The sequence below is a fragment of the Myotis myotis genome, unplaced genomic scaffold (assembly GCF_014108235.1).
Source record: "Myotis myotis isolate mMyoMyo1 unplaced genomic scaffold, mMyoMyo1.p scaffold_m19_p_5, whole genome shotgun sequence".
Taxonomy (NCBI): Eukaryota; Metazoa; Chordata; class Mammalia; order Chiroptera; family Vespertilionidae; genus Myotis; species Myotis myotis.
The window spans coordinates 99,338,687-99,357,248 of NW_023416357.1; the positions used below are offsets into that span (position 1 = coordinate 99,338,687).

General features: G+C 50.7%; 1 protein-coding gene and 1 pseudogene across 2 annotated transcripts; both read left to right on the forward strand.

The window, feature by feature from the left end:
• The first annotated feature begins 68 nt into the window (after positions 1–68).
• Positions 69–837, forward strand: LOC118656561 (annotated as a pseudogene).
• A 5,267-nt stretch (positions 838–6,104) lies between these two features.
• CUNH16orf89 (chromosome unknown C16orf89 homolog) lies at positions 6,105–16,642 on the forward strand. Of its 2 annotated transcripts, XM_036310993.1 has the most exons (8): positions 6,105–6,344; positions 7,743–7,892; positions 8,942–9,092; positions 10,271–10,388; positions 11,591–11,726; positions 12,364–12,468; positions 13,845–13,931; positions 16,314–16,642. In XM_036310993.1, exons 1-8 carry the CDS (start codon positions 6,140–6,142, stop codon positions 16,475–16,477), a joined length of 1,116 nt encoding a protein of 371 aa, XP_036166886.1. In that variant the 5' UTR covers positions 6,105–6,139; the 3' UTR covers positions 16,478–16,642. The 2 variants fall into 2 exon arrangements, with proteins under 2 accessions (XP_036166886.1, XP_036166887.1); XM_036310994.1 differs by lacking the exon at positions 7,743–7,892.
• Positions 16,643–18,562: the final 1,920 nt, after the last annotated feature.

The following is an 18,562-nucleotide window of genomic DNA, read 5'->3' on the forward strand; positions in this document are numbered from 1 at the left end:
AGATTAATTTTCCATCTTTCTCGCTTTCAGTCAGACCCGCCGGAGAGTCTTCTGAAAGTAACATCATGATGCTTTCCCAAGGAGAACCCCAGGTTTAGTTCTAACTGGTGTTGGCTGGTGATGACGGGACTGGGAAAACTCCACTGGAGAAAAATCATCTGGTGAGTTTGAGAAGTATGTAGCCCCTTGGTGTTGAAGTCCATCCCCTCCTGTTTCACACCAGCAGAGGGCCTATTAACTATTAATTCAATGTGGCGGGTACATCGGGCCAGGAGAAGTTCAGCGGATGAGACAGGTATGACATCCGAGCCCAGGGGGCAGTTGTAATGTCTGATGTAACTTCGAGAGTTACTTAAAAGAAGGTGCCTAACTGGCATAGAGATCTGGAGAGAGAGAGAGAGAGAGAGAGAGAGAGAGAGAGAGAGAGAGAGAGAGAGAGAGAGAAAGAGAGAGAGAGAGAGAGAGAGAGAGAGAGAGAGAGAGAGAACATCCCCGTCATGTGGTGTGCCTACAAAGTGGCTATCAAGCCCAGGAAAGTTAAGGCAAAATCATTGTCTTCCACGAAAGAACCACCTCTGTACTATGATATTTCTGCCAAAAGTAACTACCACTTTGCAAAGCCCTTCCTCTGGCTTGCTAGAAAGCTAACTGGAGAACCTAGCTGGGAGTTTGCCGCCATGCCTGCTCTTGCCCCACCAGAGGTTGTCCGGAACCCATTATGAGCATGACCCAGAGGTTGCCCAGACCACTGCTCTCCCGGACGAGGATGATGGCCTGGGAGGAAGGGAAGCTGGAGCCCAGCGTCAGAAGCCTAGTTTCACAGTCACCTTCCTGTGATGTCAGTGTTTGCCCCTTTATCATGGAGCTAAGCGGAGCCCGTGCTTGACCTTTAGGATGCTGAAGGAGATGAATGGGCTTCGGCGTGAATGTGGCCGTTTAAAAATACCTTCATTTTTTGGACCTGCACATTTAGCTGTTGGAATGCAGTTGTTTCCTTATTGAGCTTCAAATAGAAAAGTGCTGCAGTCACATCACAACATTCAGTGGCAGAGCCTTGTACATTACTGTCATTCTCATTCCTTTTCGTTTAGAATCAGAATTAAGTGTATTTCAAGTATCTAAAAAAAAAAAAAAGTCTTTGCTGTCAGAAGTCAGGGGAATGACCTCTTTGGAGAGTCAGGAAGTGAGTGGGAGGGGGTCAACGGGAAGGTGGAGGGTGGAGCGATCATGTTCTGTTTCTTGGTCTGGGTGCTCCTAACGTAGTGTGTTCCACTTGGGAAAATTCATCCAACATCAACTTATTAGTTTTTCAGGATACGTGTTGTACTTGAATAAAACACTTAAAACATAAAGAGAAAGGGAAGAGGAAAGGACAAAGAAGAAAGTAAAAGCCATAATGATTTTAAGTATCCATAGTATTGAGGAAAAATTTCCCCCCTGACCCTCCAAAGTCACCACCCAAAGTAGTCACACTGCCGAGTTTAGTGTGTGTCCATGTGACAGCTTGTTGACTTTGAAAGGGGTCCCCTTGCTGAAGAACATGGAGAACGTGTTGGTGAAGCCACCCCAACTGCCCCTACTTGGGAGCTGCCCCAGAACCTGCAGAGCACCCAGCACAGCCGCCACTCACCTTCAGACCTGCCTTACTCAGTTGCGCATTCCATAAAGAAACCTCCTCCCTGGATAAGAGCCTGGGCAGGTTCGTGCCCCCTGGACAGGGCAGCACCGTGCTGATGCACTTCCTCGGTGACCCTAGCTCACCACTTAGCACATTGCTTATTTGGTTCTCACAATAGCCCTATGATTCCCCTTTTTACATCTAAGGACACTGAAGGTCACATGATTAATGAATATGTGGCAAAGGCAGGGCTTGAAACCTGATCTGAGAGAGGAAGGAAGGGCGAGTAAATACGTACAGATGGGAGGGGTGGGCAGTCACCGTTGCAGCCTCATTATCCCTTCATTTACCAGTGAGGCTCCTGCCTTTAGTTGCATGTGCCCTGCCCACTCCGTCCACCCTCTGTGGTGGAGGGGGGCTCAGATCTGGAGACCTCAGTCTCATGGGTTCCTTGATCTTGAGCAAGTCACTTTAGATCGATCGATTAGCTGTCCTGACCTGTAAATTAAGGGAGGGAACTTCACATCTCAGAGCTCCCCTCTTGCTCTGATGATCTAAGGCAGGGGTGGGGAATGTCCGGCCCACAGGCCGTAGAAGGCCCTTGAAATCATTTGGCCTGGCCCTGCCAAGGCAACCGCAGGCGGGACTTGAAGGTCAATAAATCTAGGAGCTTTTTTTTCATAACAATACAAATTTATATTAAGTGAATTATATTAAGCGAATGACGTTATAAATATCCAAATGGCCGTTGGCCGAAAAAAAGGTTCCCCAACCCTGATCTAAAAGGATGAGGACGAGGCACAACGGTTATGACAAACTGAGAGTAAATGCCTTGCTATGGAAGATGAAACCTCAATTGGAAAAGAAGTTGAGAACATTTCTCTAGGGAAAGAGGAGTAAGGTGCCTCGCCAGCCAGCCCAGCTTACCTTCCTTGTCCCATTGATATTCACACATGAGAGTCAGTCCTTCCAAAGGTCAGGAGGATATTGTTTCCCCTTCCAGAGAGAGGAGGTGAACCCTGGCAGGATTTCCTGATGCCGAAGATGTCAACTCAGGAACTGGCATGCATGAAACACCTGATACTAGCTGTGAGACTATGGGTCACAGTAAGTCACTTACCCCACCCCACCCCCACCCCCTCAGAGCCAAATATTTAAAAAGGGAATAAGAATAGTTCCCACTTCAGGGTCTCTGTAAGGATTAACAGAAGTGACGACAGCACCAAGCTTCACCTGGAACACCCATTCTCAATGGCACACTCAAGAGGGCAAAAGATGGATCTTGGGAAGCAAAGGAAATCTACTCTTTTATGTATGAAGCCTAGATACATACAGTGCATAAACAAATATATAGTATATCTGCAGTATTAAGATTTCACTGGAGTTCGCACCAAAATGTATGCATGAAGAGCCCTCAGACATTGCTGGCGGGAATGTACGATGGTGCAGCCACTGGGGAAAATAATTGGACAGTTCCTCACTAATTAAACGTAAAACATACCACATGACCCAGCAATTGCATCCTAGGTATATACCCAAGAGAACTGAAGACAGGTTTCAAACAAAAATGTGTAAATGAGTGTTTATATCAGCATTATTCACAATAGCAGGAAAGTGGCAACAACTCAAATGTCCATCAACAATGAGTGGATGAAGTGTGACTCATCCACACAATGGAATATTATTCAGCCATAAAAAGGAATGAAGTATTGATTCATGCTGCGGCATAGATGAACCTTGAAAACATTATGTTGACAATATCTCAAGCTTTTTCTTTCCAACTTGGGCCCAGCATAATGGCTCCCGCAAAACAGGGTGGCGAGAAGAAGAGGCCACTCGCCCATCAATGAGGTGGTGACCAGAGAACACACCATCAACATTCACAAGTGCATCCATGGAGTGGGTTTCAAGAAGCGTGCCCCTCGGACACTCAAAGAGATCCGGAAATCTGCCATGAAGGAGATGGGAGCTCCAGAAGTGCACATTGACACTGGGCTCAACAAAGTGGTCTGGGCCAAAGGAATAAGGAATGTCCCATACCATATCCCATGCGGTTGTCCACAGCACGTAATGAGGATGCAGATTGACCAAGCAAGTTCTACACATTGGTTACCTACATACCTGTCACCACTTCCATAAATCTGCAAACAGTTAATGTGGATGAAAACTAACTGCTGATTGTCAAATAAGGTTATAAAACTGCCCCCAAAAAGAGAACGTTATGCTACATGAAGGAAGTCATATACAAAAGGTCACATATTGTATGATTGTTTTATGAAATGCCCAGAATAGGCAAATTTATAGAAACGGAAAGTAGATTAGTGGCTGCCAGGGGATGGAGGGCTGAGGGGGTGGAGGGAGTGGGAAGTGACTGCTAATGGGTATGGGGTTTCCTTTTGGGTGATGAAAATATTCAATAATAAGACAGTGGTAGTAGTTGCACAGCTTTGTGAATAGACTTGAAAAGACACTGCCTGGATTTTATAGTATATGAATTATATTTCAATAAGTCTGTTATTTTCTTTTTTTATATCAGAGAGGAAGATGGCGAGAGAGACATTGAAACATCAGTGATGAGAATCATCAATCAGCTACCCACTGTACACCCCCCTTACTGGGGATAGAGCCCACATCCTGGGCATGAGCACTGACGGTGAGTCAAATGGTGATCGCCTGGTTCATATCGTCACTCAACCACTGAGCCACACCAGCAGGGCAAATCTGTTATCTATAATAATAAAAGCATAATATGCAAATCGACCGAACAGCCGAACGACCGTCCAGCAGACGACCTTCCGGACAAAGCCAGGGCTGCAAGGGCTGATACAGCTGGGGCTGCGAAGGCCTACACTTGCATGAATTTCGTGCATCAGGCCTCTATTTCTTAAATGTTCAGGGAAAATGTCTAAAAAGGCCAGGAGTCAGAGATGTGGGGAAAGGCAAGAATGAAATTAAAAGGTTGAGAAACCCTGACCTGTGGGCAGGTTCTGGCCCACAGGAGCATCTGATGCACTTTTGTGTGGTGGCATTTTTATTATTTTTACAGATCTGTAATCTCTTAACTTAAGCCCTGGGGCCAGGTATACTTCTGAAATCAGAATATTTTGAGTCTTGGAAAGATAATATGACGTGCATACACGTGACAGTCGGGCAAGGTTTGGGGATAGCACCACATTGAAATTTCCTCAGGGAAATAGACGTTCTTTCACACTGAGTGAGCTACCTGAGGGCTCTACGTCCTCACTTCCTCACCATCCAGGGCAGAAGCACATGGGGCTGTCGGGCTCTGGAAATGTGGCTAGCCAAGTTGAAGTGTGCCCTGAGTATAAACACTCGTCCAGATTTCAAAGACTTCATACAAGAAAAATAATATTTTAAAAAGAATGTAGCCGTGGCTGGTTTTCTCAGTAGTTAGAGCAGCCGTGGGCAAACTACGGCCCGCGGGCCGGATCCGGCCCGTTTGAAATGAATAAAACAAACAAAAAAAAAGACCGTACCCTTTTATGTAATAATGTTTACTTTGAATTTATATTAGTTCACACAAACACTCCATCCATGCTTTTGTTCCGGCCCTCCGGTCCAGTTTAAGAACCCATTGTGGCCCTCGAGTCAAAAAGTTTGCCCACCCCTGAGTTAGAGCATCGCCCCACAGTCCCATGGGTTGCAGGTTTGATTACCAGTCGAGGGCATGTACCTGGGTTGTGGGTTTGCTCCCCACCCTCTGTTGGGGCACATGTGGGAGGCAACCAGTCGATGTGTCTCTCTCACATCAATGTTTTTCTCTCTCTTCCCCTCCTCCCTCCTTCCTACTTTCTCTAAAATTCAATGGAAAAAATATCCTTGAGTGAGGATTTAAAAAAATTCCTGACCTGCAGGTCATCATCATCATCCACACAATTCTTTTTTTTAATAAAGAATGTAAAATCTAATCATGTGTATATTGGTTAAGTTGAAAAGGTAATATTTTGGAACTACAGGACTAAATAAAATAGGTTGTTAAAATTCATTTCACCTGCTTCTCAGTGTTTTTTTCATGTGGCTACTAGAAAATTTGTAAGTGACCATGTGGCTTGTCTTTGTGGCTCGTATTCTGTTTCTACCAGACAGGTGCCCGCCCTTCCAAGGAATCTTCGGTCAGTTTGGGGCAGGTGTACGCTCAAATGAGTTTCTTCTAAATGTATTTTTAAAAACAACAGCTTTGCATTTCAGTGTTTGGGGATTTCTGCATTGTAATTGCAGTTGCTAGATCAAACATGCAGCTTGTGGGCCTGGAGGCTCCGGTGAGAATGAAAGGGTGGGTGCTCCTCTCCCCAGCTTTTGGCCAGCTGGCTCCACACCCAGTCCTGGCCTCACTGATGTCCCTCCAGAGCCCTTGCCCAGGCCACCCCAGCTGCTGGGTTAGCCCTGCCCAGCCACTTGTCTGCAGCTCTGCAGGGAGAGAAGGGGGAGGAGGCAGGAGGAGGGCGTGGGGCGGGCTGGCCTGGGCTGAAGCTCTCCACAAGCCTCAAGCAGAAGCCAGCCATGTCCAGCCTGGGGCTCCTGCTCCTGCTCCTGCTTCTGGCACGGCCGGTGTCACCCTCCTCATTGCCACCGCTGGACACCCCAGAGGGCAAGGCCACCATCGCCGGCCTCGTCCTCTCGGCACTGGAGAGAGCCACCTCCTTCTTGGAGAAGAGGTTGCCCGAAATCAACCTGGACGGCGTGGTGGGGTTCCGGGTGCTGGAAGGTGGGTGTGCTCTCATTCCCCTGGACTGGCCGCCAGGAAAACCAGTTCTTAGCCTGTCACCCGCCTGCTCTGTGCCCCTGGGACCTGGCCACCTTCTGGCTTGATGATTAGGAAAGGGGGGATTTGCTTCTTTGGGGTGTCTCGGGGCCCTGCTGTTATCAGATATTTTAGAAGCAGGGAGGATTCAAAGGCCACACGAGAAAAGATTAGGAAAGTATTGTTTTCCCGGGAGGAAATGATCCACTTGACAGTCCCTGCGGATATGCCATGAACAAGGTGGGCAGAGGGAGTGTACCTTCTGAAGGGGTATTTATGGGAGGGTGGCCATGGACAAAGCACCCCCGGCCCCAGCACTCCCTACTTCCAGTCAAAGCCAACAGGAGGCTCTGAGAAAAGAGCCAAGTGTTTGTTCAGCTTTGAGAAATATAAGATCCCCGAGGAAGGAATTGGAGACAGGCCAAGGCAAACAGGTAGCCACCCTCAACACACAATGAGTGGCAGCAAACCCTTCCCCACAGGCCGCCCTAAGAGACAAAGAGCCAACGGGGTGTCAGCCTGGGGCTCTGGCTGGCCCCTGTGCCAAGTCAGCCCTCTGTGCACTAGTTAGTAGCCAGTGCAGCTTTCGGCCCACCAGGTCCCAGTGGGAGGAGGGGCTCTGGGACAAAGGCATCTCTCTTTCTGGCCACCACCCTTCTCTCCCACTCCTGAGGGGTCACTGCTAGCCAGCCCATAGAGCACCTCTGTGAGAATGAGAAAAAGGCAACCCCTTCCTCAAGTCACTTGACTGCCATCTGCTGGAAAATTGTCTTAATACATATACACGAACCCATGATGGGGACCTGTGTTGTCCTCATGCGGTGTATGACTTGCTCAACTGCACATGGTGGTTCTATGCCCTACAAGCTGAATCCTCCCTCACCTTTCTCTCCTGTACAGCCAGCCTGTCTCCTTAATTAGCAGGAATAGCTAAACTTGATTAAGCCCTCACTTTGCACTATGGACAATGCTAAGTCCTCTCATGCATTAGGTCAGTTAATCCTTATAACCCCCTCCTTCAAGAAGGAAGGACTATCATTATCCCCATTTTACAGATGAAGAAAGAGAAGTGGAGAGAAATTAAATGACTCTCTGGTTACCCAACAAAAAAGCATCTGAGTCAGGATTTGAATCCAGGCCCACGTCCAGATCTCTCAGCCACCCACCACCTCCTGTCACTCTGGCTCCACCCGGGTGGCCCAGCTCAGTCCTACAGAGGCCTACTTCCCAATCAGCTCAGCAAAGTCTTTCCCCTCCGTAGCTGGAGGAGGCAGAGGCTCAGTAAGCACTAGCTCACAGGGTCTTTTTCCTTCCCACACGGGTTGTCAGATGGTGGAATGAGCGCTCTCTGTTCCCCCCCAGTGCAGCTGAAAGGTGTTCAGGAGGAGTGGGCCTGGGACCCCCGGCTGCGGCCGCAGAGCCTGCGAGTGGGGAAGCTGGCGCAGGAACTGGAGCTTCTCCTCCACAGATCTGTCTCCTACCTCAGGCTCAGTGACCCCCGGTACCTAAGAGGTAATGGCATGGGGTGGAGTCCATTTCTTCAGGAGCACAGCCTCTGGGGACATTACTGAGATACCCTGGTGCGGCGCCTCTGGTACAAAGGGAAGGTTGAGGACGGCTGCGTCCTGTCGTCTTATTGTCCTGTCGGCCAAGCGCACCACAGGCTGGCCCTGGGGACTGTCTGTTCATCCTTGACTTCAGATTGAGACGACCTCTCCCACCCACATAGAGGGGGCGGAAAGTAGGGAACATGTCGCCTCTCATTTGTTCAGCTTGTGCCCAGGTTGGGGACCTTCATCCTAGACCAGAGGGGACGGGAGGTGGGAATCTAAATGCTAATTCAGCCCTTTGCACAGAAAATATTAGCATCTCGCTAGCATCTGTCTGGTGCCCTATAAAGCTAGGAGTTCCTTCTCCTGGTCAGCCTTGAGTTGCCCTACGAAGGGTCGCATCCCATGAGCCTGGCCTGGACTGCTCCAAGGGCTATCAAACCAGCCCATCATGCTCCTCTGACCCTGTCTCCCAGGCCCACAGCTCTTGCCAGGCCCTGCTGCTCGTGACCCCAGCCCAGCCCTGCCCAGCCCTGGCCTCCCTCTGCGGTGGAGATCCTCCATCCTCTCCCAGGCTGGGCCCCTGAGACCCTGCCAGCTCATGTCACTCTAGAGAAGCCCCTTGGCTGGGTATTTCTGATGTAAGAGCTTCACTTTCTCTCTGAACTGAAGGAACCAACTAACCCTTTTTATCTGTCTCAAGCTTCCACAGATGCCGTGGATTTAGCCAAAGCCAGTCCCAACATTGTTCTAGTTATTTTTATGGTGTTTGTTTTTGTTGTTGCTTGTTTGTTTCTTAGAAAAAGAGCCTCCTGAGTGTTTCAAACGCAATGCCCAACCAGCGGGCAAGGCTTAGAGCCTGAGCAGACACCATGTGGTCGGGGCTGCCCAGGGAGGATCACCCAGGTCCTGGGCTCTGAGCCACAGGAGCCAGGGGGCGGTTAGCAAGGCCCACTGCGCCTGGGGCCCACTGCGCCTGGGGCCCTCCCTCCACCCCCTTCTTTCCGCCAGAGTTCCAGCCAACCGTCCAGCCTGGATTTTGGAAGCTCCCACACGTCTGGACACACACCAACACCTCCATGGTGTACCCCACGATCGAGATCCAGGACTCCTTCTCAGAGGAACACAGTGACATGTGCCTGGTGCAGCTGCTGGGAACCGGGTGGGCCCCCTATGCTTGCCCCCTTCCCGAAAACCCAAAAGTGCTCTCTCCCCCAATCCTCCTGTTCCACTAGCTCTCCGAGTCCCCGGGGGTTTATAGCAAACCAGGAGCAGCTTCCCCAGAGCCACCCTGACACCGCCCTCTCCCACCCCCAGCACATGTGAGTTGGCCACACTCTCCACCCACGCTGCCAGCCTGGTCCAGCCACCGCCACCGCTGCAGGCCCACCCTCACCTGCTGACTGGTCTCCCCACACCAGAGGAATCTTGTCAAAAAACACACTTGAAGCTTCCTGTTGTTCTCAGGACAAAGCCCTACCTCCTACCACCCTTCCAGGCCCCCAGGCCCTTCTGGTCCACCCTGAGAGGCTCCCTCCCATTAGAAGCCTGTCCCTTTGCCAAGAACATGCCCCTATGGGGCCTCCTCCCACCCCATCCTCCCCACCCCTGTGCCTAAGTAACTGCTCACAGTTGAGGACCAGCTCCAGAACCTTCCCTGACCCCACTGCCCGTGCTGGCCTCCCATGATGGGCTGCCTCTCCTAACACCACAGGAGCCACAGATGCAGTATACATTTGTTTCAAGGTTCTGTGTCCCCACCAGGCTGTAGGTCTGGAGAGCGGGACCTGAGCCTCGTAGAGTCCCCCATTTTGTCCTGCTGAGCCTTGGCCTTAGAGCATATCCCCAGGGCAGCCCTAGACGCAGGGAACGTTGGGCAGAGGGCAGCAGGTGCTCAGGCCCCCAGCATCCTTCCAAGAGGTGTGTGGGCCAGGACACAGCTGGGCTCACTGAGGGTCTGTCCTGTCCCCTCTCAGCCAGCGAGGGACCCACCCCTTTTGTCCTATCTCTTTTATGAGGCAGGCCTGGAGGGGGACTGGGCATGCTGGGCCCAGACCCCAAGCTGTCTGGGTTCAGAGTTCCCATGGAGTAATGGGAAGTTGCAGTCCCAGTGGCTCCTCCAACCCAACACTGTTCCAGGTCACCTCCTTGTGCTGGGGGCACTGATTTAGCCAATCAAAACCCAGACACTTGTGTCTTATTCCGCAGCCCCTTGTGCCCAGCTGGGTGCCTGGAACCTCAGGGCTCTAGTAACTATGGGGCAATCAGGACCAGGGGAGGCTCCAGGCCTTGGACTTCCTTTAGGACACCCTCACCAGCCTGGAACCACCTCTCCCCCAGGACAGACAGCAGCCGGCCCTGCAGGCTCTCAGACTTCTGCAGGACCCTCATGACCAAGCCTGGCTGCTCAGGCTACTGCCTGTCCCACCAGCTGCTCTTCTTCCTCTCGGCCAGAATGGTGAGTGCTGAGTAGGCCTGGCCACACCCCAAGGGGGTGGAAGCTGATGAAAAGGGGCTCTTGGCTATGTGATCTTGTATGCTACACACTGGGAAAGGAAGCAGGTTTTTGGACTTGTGTTTCGGACAACTGGAAGGAGAAGTGAGAGTAGCCTGCCATCCACCAGCTAGACAATCTAACCAACCTGGCTGGGGGCGGGGGAGAGGGGCTGTGGATTTGGGATTCTGTTGGACAGAGAGCTTTGCATGCTGAACTGGATCCTAGGGCATCAGGAAAATAAAAACAGCCGAAGAGAAGCAGCAGAAAGAACTCAGCAAATGCAAACAAATGGAAAAGGACTTAGACTGGAGTTGATAGTTGCTTCCAGGAGCTCAAATCAAGACTAAACCAGCCCCACCCCCTCCAGGACCCAAGCTCCTCCAAGCCCAAGAGCTCAAACTCTGCTAATAATAACAGTGGTCATTTTAAAGCATCTATATTTCTTTATATAGAAGGGTAGGGCTCATTATCTCCATTTTTAAAATGTTATTAACTGTCCAGAGATTTCATCTGAAAGGGGACTTGCTGGTTTTGTTTAACAGATTCTTTTATTATTATTTATTTGCAAACCGTCACGGACCAGTATTTTTGTAAATACAAAAAACAAATTACAAGGAACGTTATTTTGACTTAGATTCGATAGGTAGAAAGTAGCCCTGACATTGCCGTAGAAGTTTCCAAAGCCTAGTCTCATCTCCTGTCCCCTCTCAGTAACCAAGGCCCACCCTCTGAGTAGCCCTGAAGCCGCCAGCCCAGTCTGGAATCAGAATGTCCTAACAGCAGCTCCTGGCTATAGGGTGCCCCCTTGCGCTGGGCATCCTGTCCCGCACTTTCTAGTATATATCGCTCGCCAGTGTGAGCGTCCGCCCCTGCAGCTCCCAGCAGCATTGCCCGTTCCCTGTGAAGACCCTTGAGGCTCCGAAAGGTTAACTTGGCGGACCTAGGTCACACAGCTCCTAAGTGGCAGAGGACTCAAACCCAGATCTCTCTGAGCCCAGTGACTGAGCTCCATCAGGCTAAGATGGTGGGGGGGAAATTCTGGGAAAAGGGGAAAGACCTGACCCAAAGGTAGCTACTTCCGGACCATCTCAGAACTGCAAGTCTTTTCCCCAAACAGATGGCACCCCTGTCACCTGTACCACCAACCCCCATTGTCCCCGCAGAAGGGATGCACAAAGGGGCTGTTCCGCCAGAGCCAGCACTACATGGACCTGTTCTGTGCCAACATGATGGACCTGAACCGGAGGGCCGAAGCCGTCGGATACGCCTACCCCATCCGGGACATCTTCATGGAAAACAGTGGGCATTCCTCTCTGGGGACAGCGCAACAGGGTGTCCCTGATAACGGGCATATGCGCGCAGAGTAGGGCTGCCAGGGTGAGCAAATGGAAGTACAGGATGCCCGGTAAATTTGAACTTCACAAAAACAATGAATAACTTTTAGTAAAAATGTATCCCAAACATGGCATGAGCTATACTTATACTTAAAATTTTTAATTTGTTGTTTATTGGAAACTCAGATTTCACTGGGCCTCCTGTGTTTTATCTGCCACTGTTTTGACTGCTTCCTGCCCCCAAAGGCTGACCCAGTGACAGAGCTCTGGATGGACGGACAGTTAGAGCCTTAGAGATGAGGCCGAAAGGGGGTCCTGGGTGGCCGCTTCTTAGCTTCAGTGTCCAGATCCCTCTCCTGATCCTGACTCTAGACTCGCTTTGAACAAGGACCTAAGTGGGAGGCAGGACCCAGGCCGGGAGCCCCTGTTCCTAATGCAGAGCCTCAGGGCTTCCTCCTGTAGGCCACTGCGTTGAGCGTCCACCTCCTGGCACTGCCCGGCCCTGGTGAGAGGGGGCAGCTGGCACTGCAGTGGCCTGGGGAGTGGGAGGAGGTGGACCTGTGGGGACAGGGTTGCAGAGGGTCCCCTGTGTTTGCTTCTAGTCATGCTCTATGGAATCGGCGGCTTCTCCGACTTCTACAAGCTCCGGTGGCTGGAGGCCATTCTCAGCTGGCAGAAGCCACAGGAAGGATGCTTTGGGAGGCCTGGTGAGCTGCCCTCCGGCCCTGGCTGGGAGCATGTTCTGTGCCAGATGGGGAAAGGGACACAGTGGTGTTAGGGACGCAAAGAGAGATCTGCAACAACCATATGCGTGTGTGCACGAGCACGCGTGCGCGTGTACACACACACACACACACACACACACACACACGAGGGGACATGGGCTCGGAACTTTGGAAGCCAAAACCTTGCAGGACAGGAGGCAGTCCTGTTGAAAGATGTTAGCCCCCTGCACCTGCATTAACAAAGGCATTCCTTCAACGAGTATTCCCTGAGTACCTACTGTGTGCCAGACACTGTGCTAAGCTCCAGATCAACTAGGGCACTGGGAAAAAGAGGCAGATCCTACCTAAACAAACCAATAGTGAAATAATTGTGAGTTCTGAAAGGGCTATGAAGGAGACACAGGCTGAGAAGGGAAAGAACATCATGGAAGGTTCTTTAGGCGGAGTGGTCGGGAGGGGGTGGGGATGTCTGGGAGGGGTGACATAGAAGCAAAGGGTGGAGGATGTAGTCCCTTTCCAGCCATGTGATACTGGTCCTCATTGGAGTAAGTTGCTTTCCCTCTCTGAGCCTCAGTTTCCCCATCTGTAAATAAATGGGCATAATTCCTTTCTAAACTGTGAGAAGCAGGTATAACACATGTGAAACCACCTGACCTGTCTGGGTACAGAGGAGGATCCCAATCTACGCTGGTGTCCTAAATGAAACTATTAAGATGCTCCAAGAGGCATAGCTTTTGAAATAAGAGAGTCTGGTTTTGAAACAGAGGAGATCAGGAAATGAAGATTCTCAGGCCCCCAGACCTATAGATTCAGCAGGTGGAGGGGGAGCTGTAGAACCTGCATTTTAAAAATAATTTCTTTCAATTTATTTTTCAATTGCAGTTGACATACAATATCATATTAGTTTCAGGAACCTGCATTTTTTAAATATTTTTTATTGATTTCAGAGAGGAAGGGAGAGGGAGAGAGAAATTGAAACATCAATGACGAGAATTATTGATAGGCTGCCTCCTGCACGCCCCCAACAATGGGGATCAAGCCCACAACCCTGGCATGTGCCCCGACAGGGAATCGAACCATGACCTCCAGGCTCATAGATGGACGCTCAACCACTGAACCTGCATTTTTAATGCGCTCCTCTGGCCATTCAGATGTGGGGGACCACAATTTGAGAAATACCAGATGACAAATTTAGGCCCTGCGAAATGGTCTGCAGACAGGTGCTCCAGGGGACTTCTGGAAGAGCCTCCAGAGCCAAGAGAGGAGCTGAGTGGCTTGAGGTGTTGTAATTGGAGGCTGTTCAGCACGCAATGTTTTAAAATCCATCTTGAGAAGTTCATCTTTCACTCTTCTCCCAGATACTGAAGATGAGGAATTATCTAACGTCATTCAACACCAACAGCATTCTTCGAGAAGAGTAAAGAGGCGAGAAACACTATTTGCAGGTAATAAAAATATCCAAGAGACCTTCTTGGCATGAAACGGAGATGTCCAGAAAGGAGGTGCACACAGATGGCCCTCGGTGGAAGGCAGGCCCTGCAACCCTGAAGGGGCTGATCGAAGCGCACTTGTGGTTGGGCGGAGAGGGCTGAGGCTAGGGGTCCCTGACGCCCTCCCCTTGGAAAATGGTGAGTCCAGAGATATTGTCTCAGTGAAAGGAGCACAAAAGAGAAGTTTCCGGGTAATACTGGAAAACCACCGAGTTAACCCCTCTCTATCAAAGTCTAATCAGGAGAACAGAATCCACATGTGAACCTCCCCAAGAGGGAATTAAATGTAGGCAACTTGCATGCTGTTGGTGGGCAAGGCAGCCTGGGAAGTGTAGTTTGAAGAGGTCAGCACACTGGGATTTGGAGCAATGAGGGGTAGGGAGGGAATCTAGGAGCCAGCACCCAAGTAACCAGCACAATCCCAAGGGCCACATGTCCTGGCGTCCCCAGCTTACACCAGTTTTTCTGGTGTCATTATGAATAGTGCCCTTTTCCTCCCCAAAGCATCCTGGTTGAAAAGGTAAGTTATGTGGTTAGCTCACCCATTCAGGGAGACTGAGAATAGGATATAACTATATTGGAAAGGAAAGAAAGGCAAAATGTAACATGGAATAAAGGGGTGGGCGGAGAGAGGTAGAGAGGGAGGGAGAAAGAATAAAGAGAGGAGGACTTGATTTCAATCTTTTTATTTTTTAAAAATATATTGTTATTGATTTCAGAAACGAAGAGAGAGAAGGAGAGACAGAAACATCAATGATGCAAGGGGATCATTGATCGGCTGCCTCCTGCACGCCCCATATGGGATCGAACCTGCAACCCGGGCATGTGCCCTGACCGAGAATTGAACCATGACCTCCTGGTTCATAGGTTGACTCTCAACCACTGAGCCATGCTGGCCGGGCTCAATCTTTTTATTAATAAAAAGTAATTGTAAGGCAAAAACAGGAAGGGAAGTGGAGTAGCCAGCTCAGAGTAGATGTCCAGCGTACGCTGGGGGATGATTTCAGTAACTAAGCATCTCACCATCAACCCCACCACGGTCTCACACCTACCTGCAGGTAGACAAGAGAGGGAGTGGCGTCACACATGCAATGGGTCCATTTTACAGCTGCCCCCAGGGGTTGGGCAGAGCAAGGGACTCTCAGGAGACTGACTCCTCCAGGCCCCTGCCCTGGTTAGGCCTTCCTGACATGGAGGGGCAGGGGCTGCCTGTGGGGGTGGTAGGGAGCCTGCTGTGCACACCCTGGGAGCTGGCTGCCTCCTAGAGACTGAGAGCTGGGGAGAGAGCTGGAGAAATTCAGAAGCCCCGGCCCTAACTTGTGCCCCTGATGGTTGACCAGCAGCCTAGAAAACTGCCCAGGAGGGAGCAATGTGCTCCTTCCTTCATTTATGACGCACACCCATGGAGGTCAGGAGCACAGAACCTGAAGGCAGGCTGTCTGGGTTTGAATCCGCTTCTGCCTTTATTCACTGTGGGTATCACTCTACCTCTCTGAGCCTCAGTTTCCTCTGTGAAATGGGGACCAAACAGTGTGTCCTTCATAGGGCTGTTGGGGTTAATATCAGATCATTGTGCACAGCAATCCCCACGGAATTTGGTGTACGGTAGGCCACGGATAAGTGTGGACTGCCAGGGTGAGTCATTAGGTTCCTGGAAACCTGCATTCTCCCTCCCTCCAAGGGGCCTGGCTGGGGTTCTTCTCTTCTCCAAGTTTGTGAGAGGAAAGTCTACGCTCCTCCCACCTTCCCAGAAACTGAAGGTGAGCGGCCCACTCTGAGTTCATTTGAGTTCAGAGAACTAAAGGACATCTAATGAGTTCCTGCTTCAGGCAGGTATCACATGGGACCCGCAGGCCCGAGGCAGCAATGAGGGAGGCTGTCCGGGTCAAGAAATGAACTGTGGAATTACCAGGGCTGGGAGCTCAGCTCTGCTACCTGCACCTCAGTTTTCCCAACTGTAAAATGGGGCAATGAGGTGCTAAATGTTTCAGAGGGCCTTAGAGCAGGGGAAACAGGAAGGAGCTGGACAAGGGTGCATGTGGCCTCAGGTCAGATCCCATGGGAAGGGGCTCGAGCAGGAATCGCACCACCGAGTCACACCCCAAGACAGGGGCCTGGCTTTTGGGTCCCTGTATTACTAAGTCATTGGGAGGTATAACCTCCCAGATGGCTGAAGACATTTCTCTGGAGAAGGAAGCCATTAGCAGCCAACACACTCACAGCAGCAGGTGAATGGGTGCCCAATCCAGCTGTGGGTCCCAGGCTGGCTGGGGGAATATCTGCAAAGCACTCGGGAGGGAACTGTGGCCCCACCCAGCACTCTGTCTCTCTCCCCAGATGGCTGCTCCTCCCACAACACAGCCATGGCCGTGGCAGCCCTGGGTGGCTTTCTCTACGCCCTGGCACAATACCCCCCAGCAAACGGAGAGCTGCAGCCAGCCACACTGGCACCACCAACGACCACTGACACGGCTGGCTCCAGTCCTGCCGCCCCAAGATGAAGCCCACCCCTTTAGTCCTTCCTTCCTGAAGTCCCGGGCCACACCCTGAGGAGGCAGCTGAGAGCAAAGCACCCCAGCTTTGTCCCCTCAGGGCACAAGACCAGGGGAGGGGGTCGGGATGGATCCAGGTGTGGCAGCAGGTGAATAAACCCAGAGTGCAGTTGAGTGGGGAGTTGAGCCTTATTTCTCAGCCTTTTAGACAACATCTGGGACTGTGTTCTGAATCTTCAACCCACTCAACACAAATGCTAGAGACCCATAAACTTGAGTCTGAAAGCAATTTGATCAGGTGTCAACGGTTGCGTCTTCCCCCCTGAGAGAAATAAGGGTCTTGAAAAATAATCGTGGCCTAGATCTCAAGATAGGAGCAGGAAAGGCAGCACATAAACTCTCTACATCCTGTGCAAAAACCTCTGCGATATCAGGTCACATCCTGTCACAGTCACGTCACTTTACCAAGGCTGTGTGGCACGATGGGAACCACGTGTTCTGTGCCCTGGCTGCCTGGGTGCAAGTCCCAGTTCCCACTCATTAGCGCAGAGTCCCTGGGCAGGGTCATTTAGTGTCTCTGTGGCTCGCGTCCTCTTCAGTTGGGATGATTAGTGCACCTACCTCAGTTTTGGCCTCACTGCTGTGAGAGTTACGTTTGCAGAGGGCAGAGAATGGTACCTGTGACGCAGTAAGTTCCAGGTAAGTATTACCTGCTACCACAACAGTGGCTACCACAACAGTGGAGATGTCAGGTGACGTGGGGACTTGTCCCCAAGCCCCAGCAGCCGACTGGTCAACATTTCTCTTATCCCAGCTTGTGTCTCTCCCCCCACGCTCTGCCTATGTGTGAGCAGAGCCAAACATCAGCTGGGGCTCTGACAATAATCAAGTGTTTGAGGAAAGACCTTCCAGAGCCTCATTATGGGGCCAGGCCCTGTCTGTGGTGCCGATTTCAGGCTGGCATCAGATGGGCATCAAAATTAGATTCCAGGGTAGAAAAACCAGCTAAAAACCCAGTCCTTGGGCTGGAAGGCTCTGAGTCCATCTTGCTTTGCTTCACAGTGGGAAATCGTAGCCCTGGCTGGTGTGGCTCATTTGGATGAGTGTCCTCCCATGCACCAGAACGTCACCGGTTCAATTCCCAGTCAGTGCTCTGGGTTGCAGGCTCAATCGATGTTTCTCTCTCACATCGATCTTTCTCTCTCTCTCTCTCTCTCCCTGCACTCTCTCTAAAATATAAAAAATAGACAAACAGCCCTGGCTAGTTTGGCTCAGTGGATAAAGCGTTGCCCTGTGGACTGAAGGGTCCTGAGTTTGATTCCGGTCAAGGGCACATGCCTAGGTTACAGGCTCAGTCTCCATCAGGCAGCTGATTACTGATTCTCTCTCATCATTGATATTTCTATCTCTCTCTCCCTCTCCCTTCCTCTATGAAATTAATAAAAATATATGTTTAAAAAATAGACAAAGTGGTAATCACTGCTGATCATCCTTATGTCACAATGTAGTCATATTTGAGGATCTGAAATAAAATACTCCGGGGAGGGGTGGAGTTCTTCTAAATCTTTCCTTTAGGAGTGTCCTCTGTCTACTCCTCTTTGCCGCTGTCCCTGGAAGCTTTCCTGAAACTGCTCTGAAGATGTGCGTCAGGTCCTTTTACATTGCCTTGCAAACAAAAGTTAGCCAAGACAGGCACACAGCCAGACTGGGGAGAGGTGGCACACCTCTCCCAGTCCTTCCTGAAGTGGATGGATTAGTCAGGGACCTGACACCCATTCTTTTTAAAAGGCTTAAATTACCAAAGTGGGGGAGGGGCCTCTGGGAGAAACTGGAGCCTACAAGTCACTTTAAGAAGAGCAACTCCTCAGGCAAAATGGGAAAACTTGTGAGTTAAGACTTCCTCACCTCAGTGTGAATCAGTTTGTGGGAACCAGATCTGATAGAACAAAAGGAAGAAAAATCACAATTAGCGGGAGCCCAGATGAGCTCAAGCGTCTACGCTTTCCCGTTTTTTCTCTCTGGGCGATTGTGCCTCTACTTCCCCCTCACACACCGCTGGTCAGGGGACTGAATCAGGCAACGTTTCACCAGCAC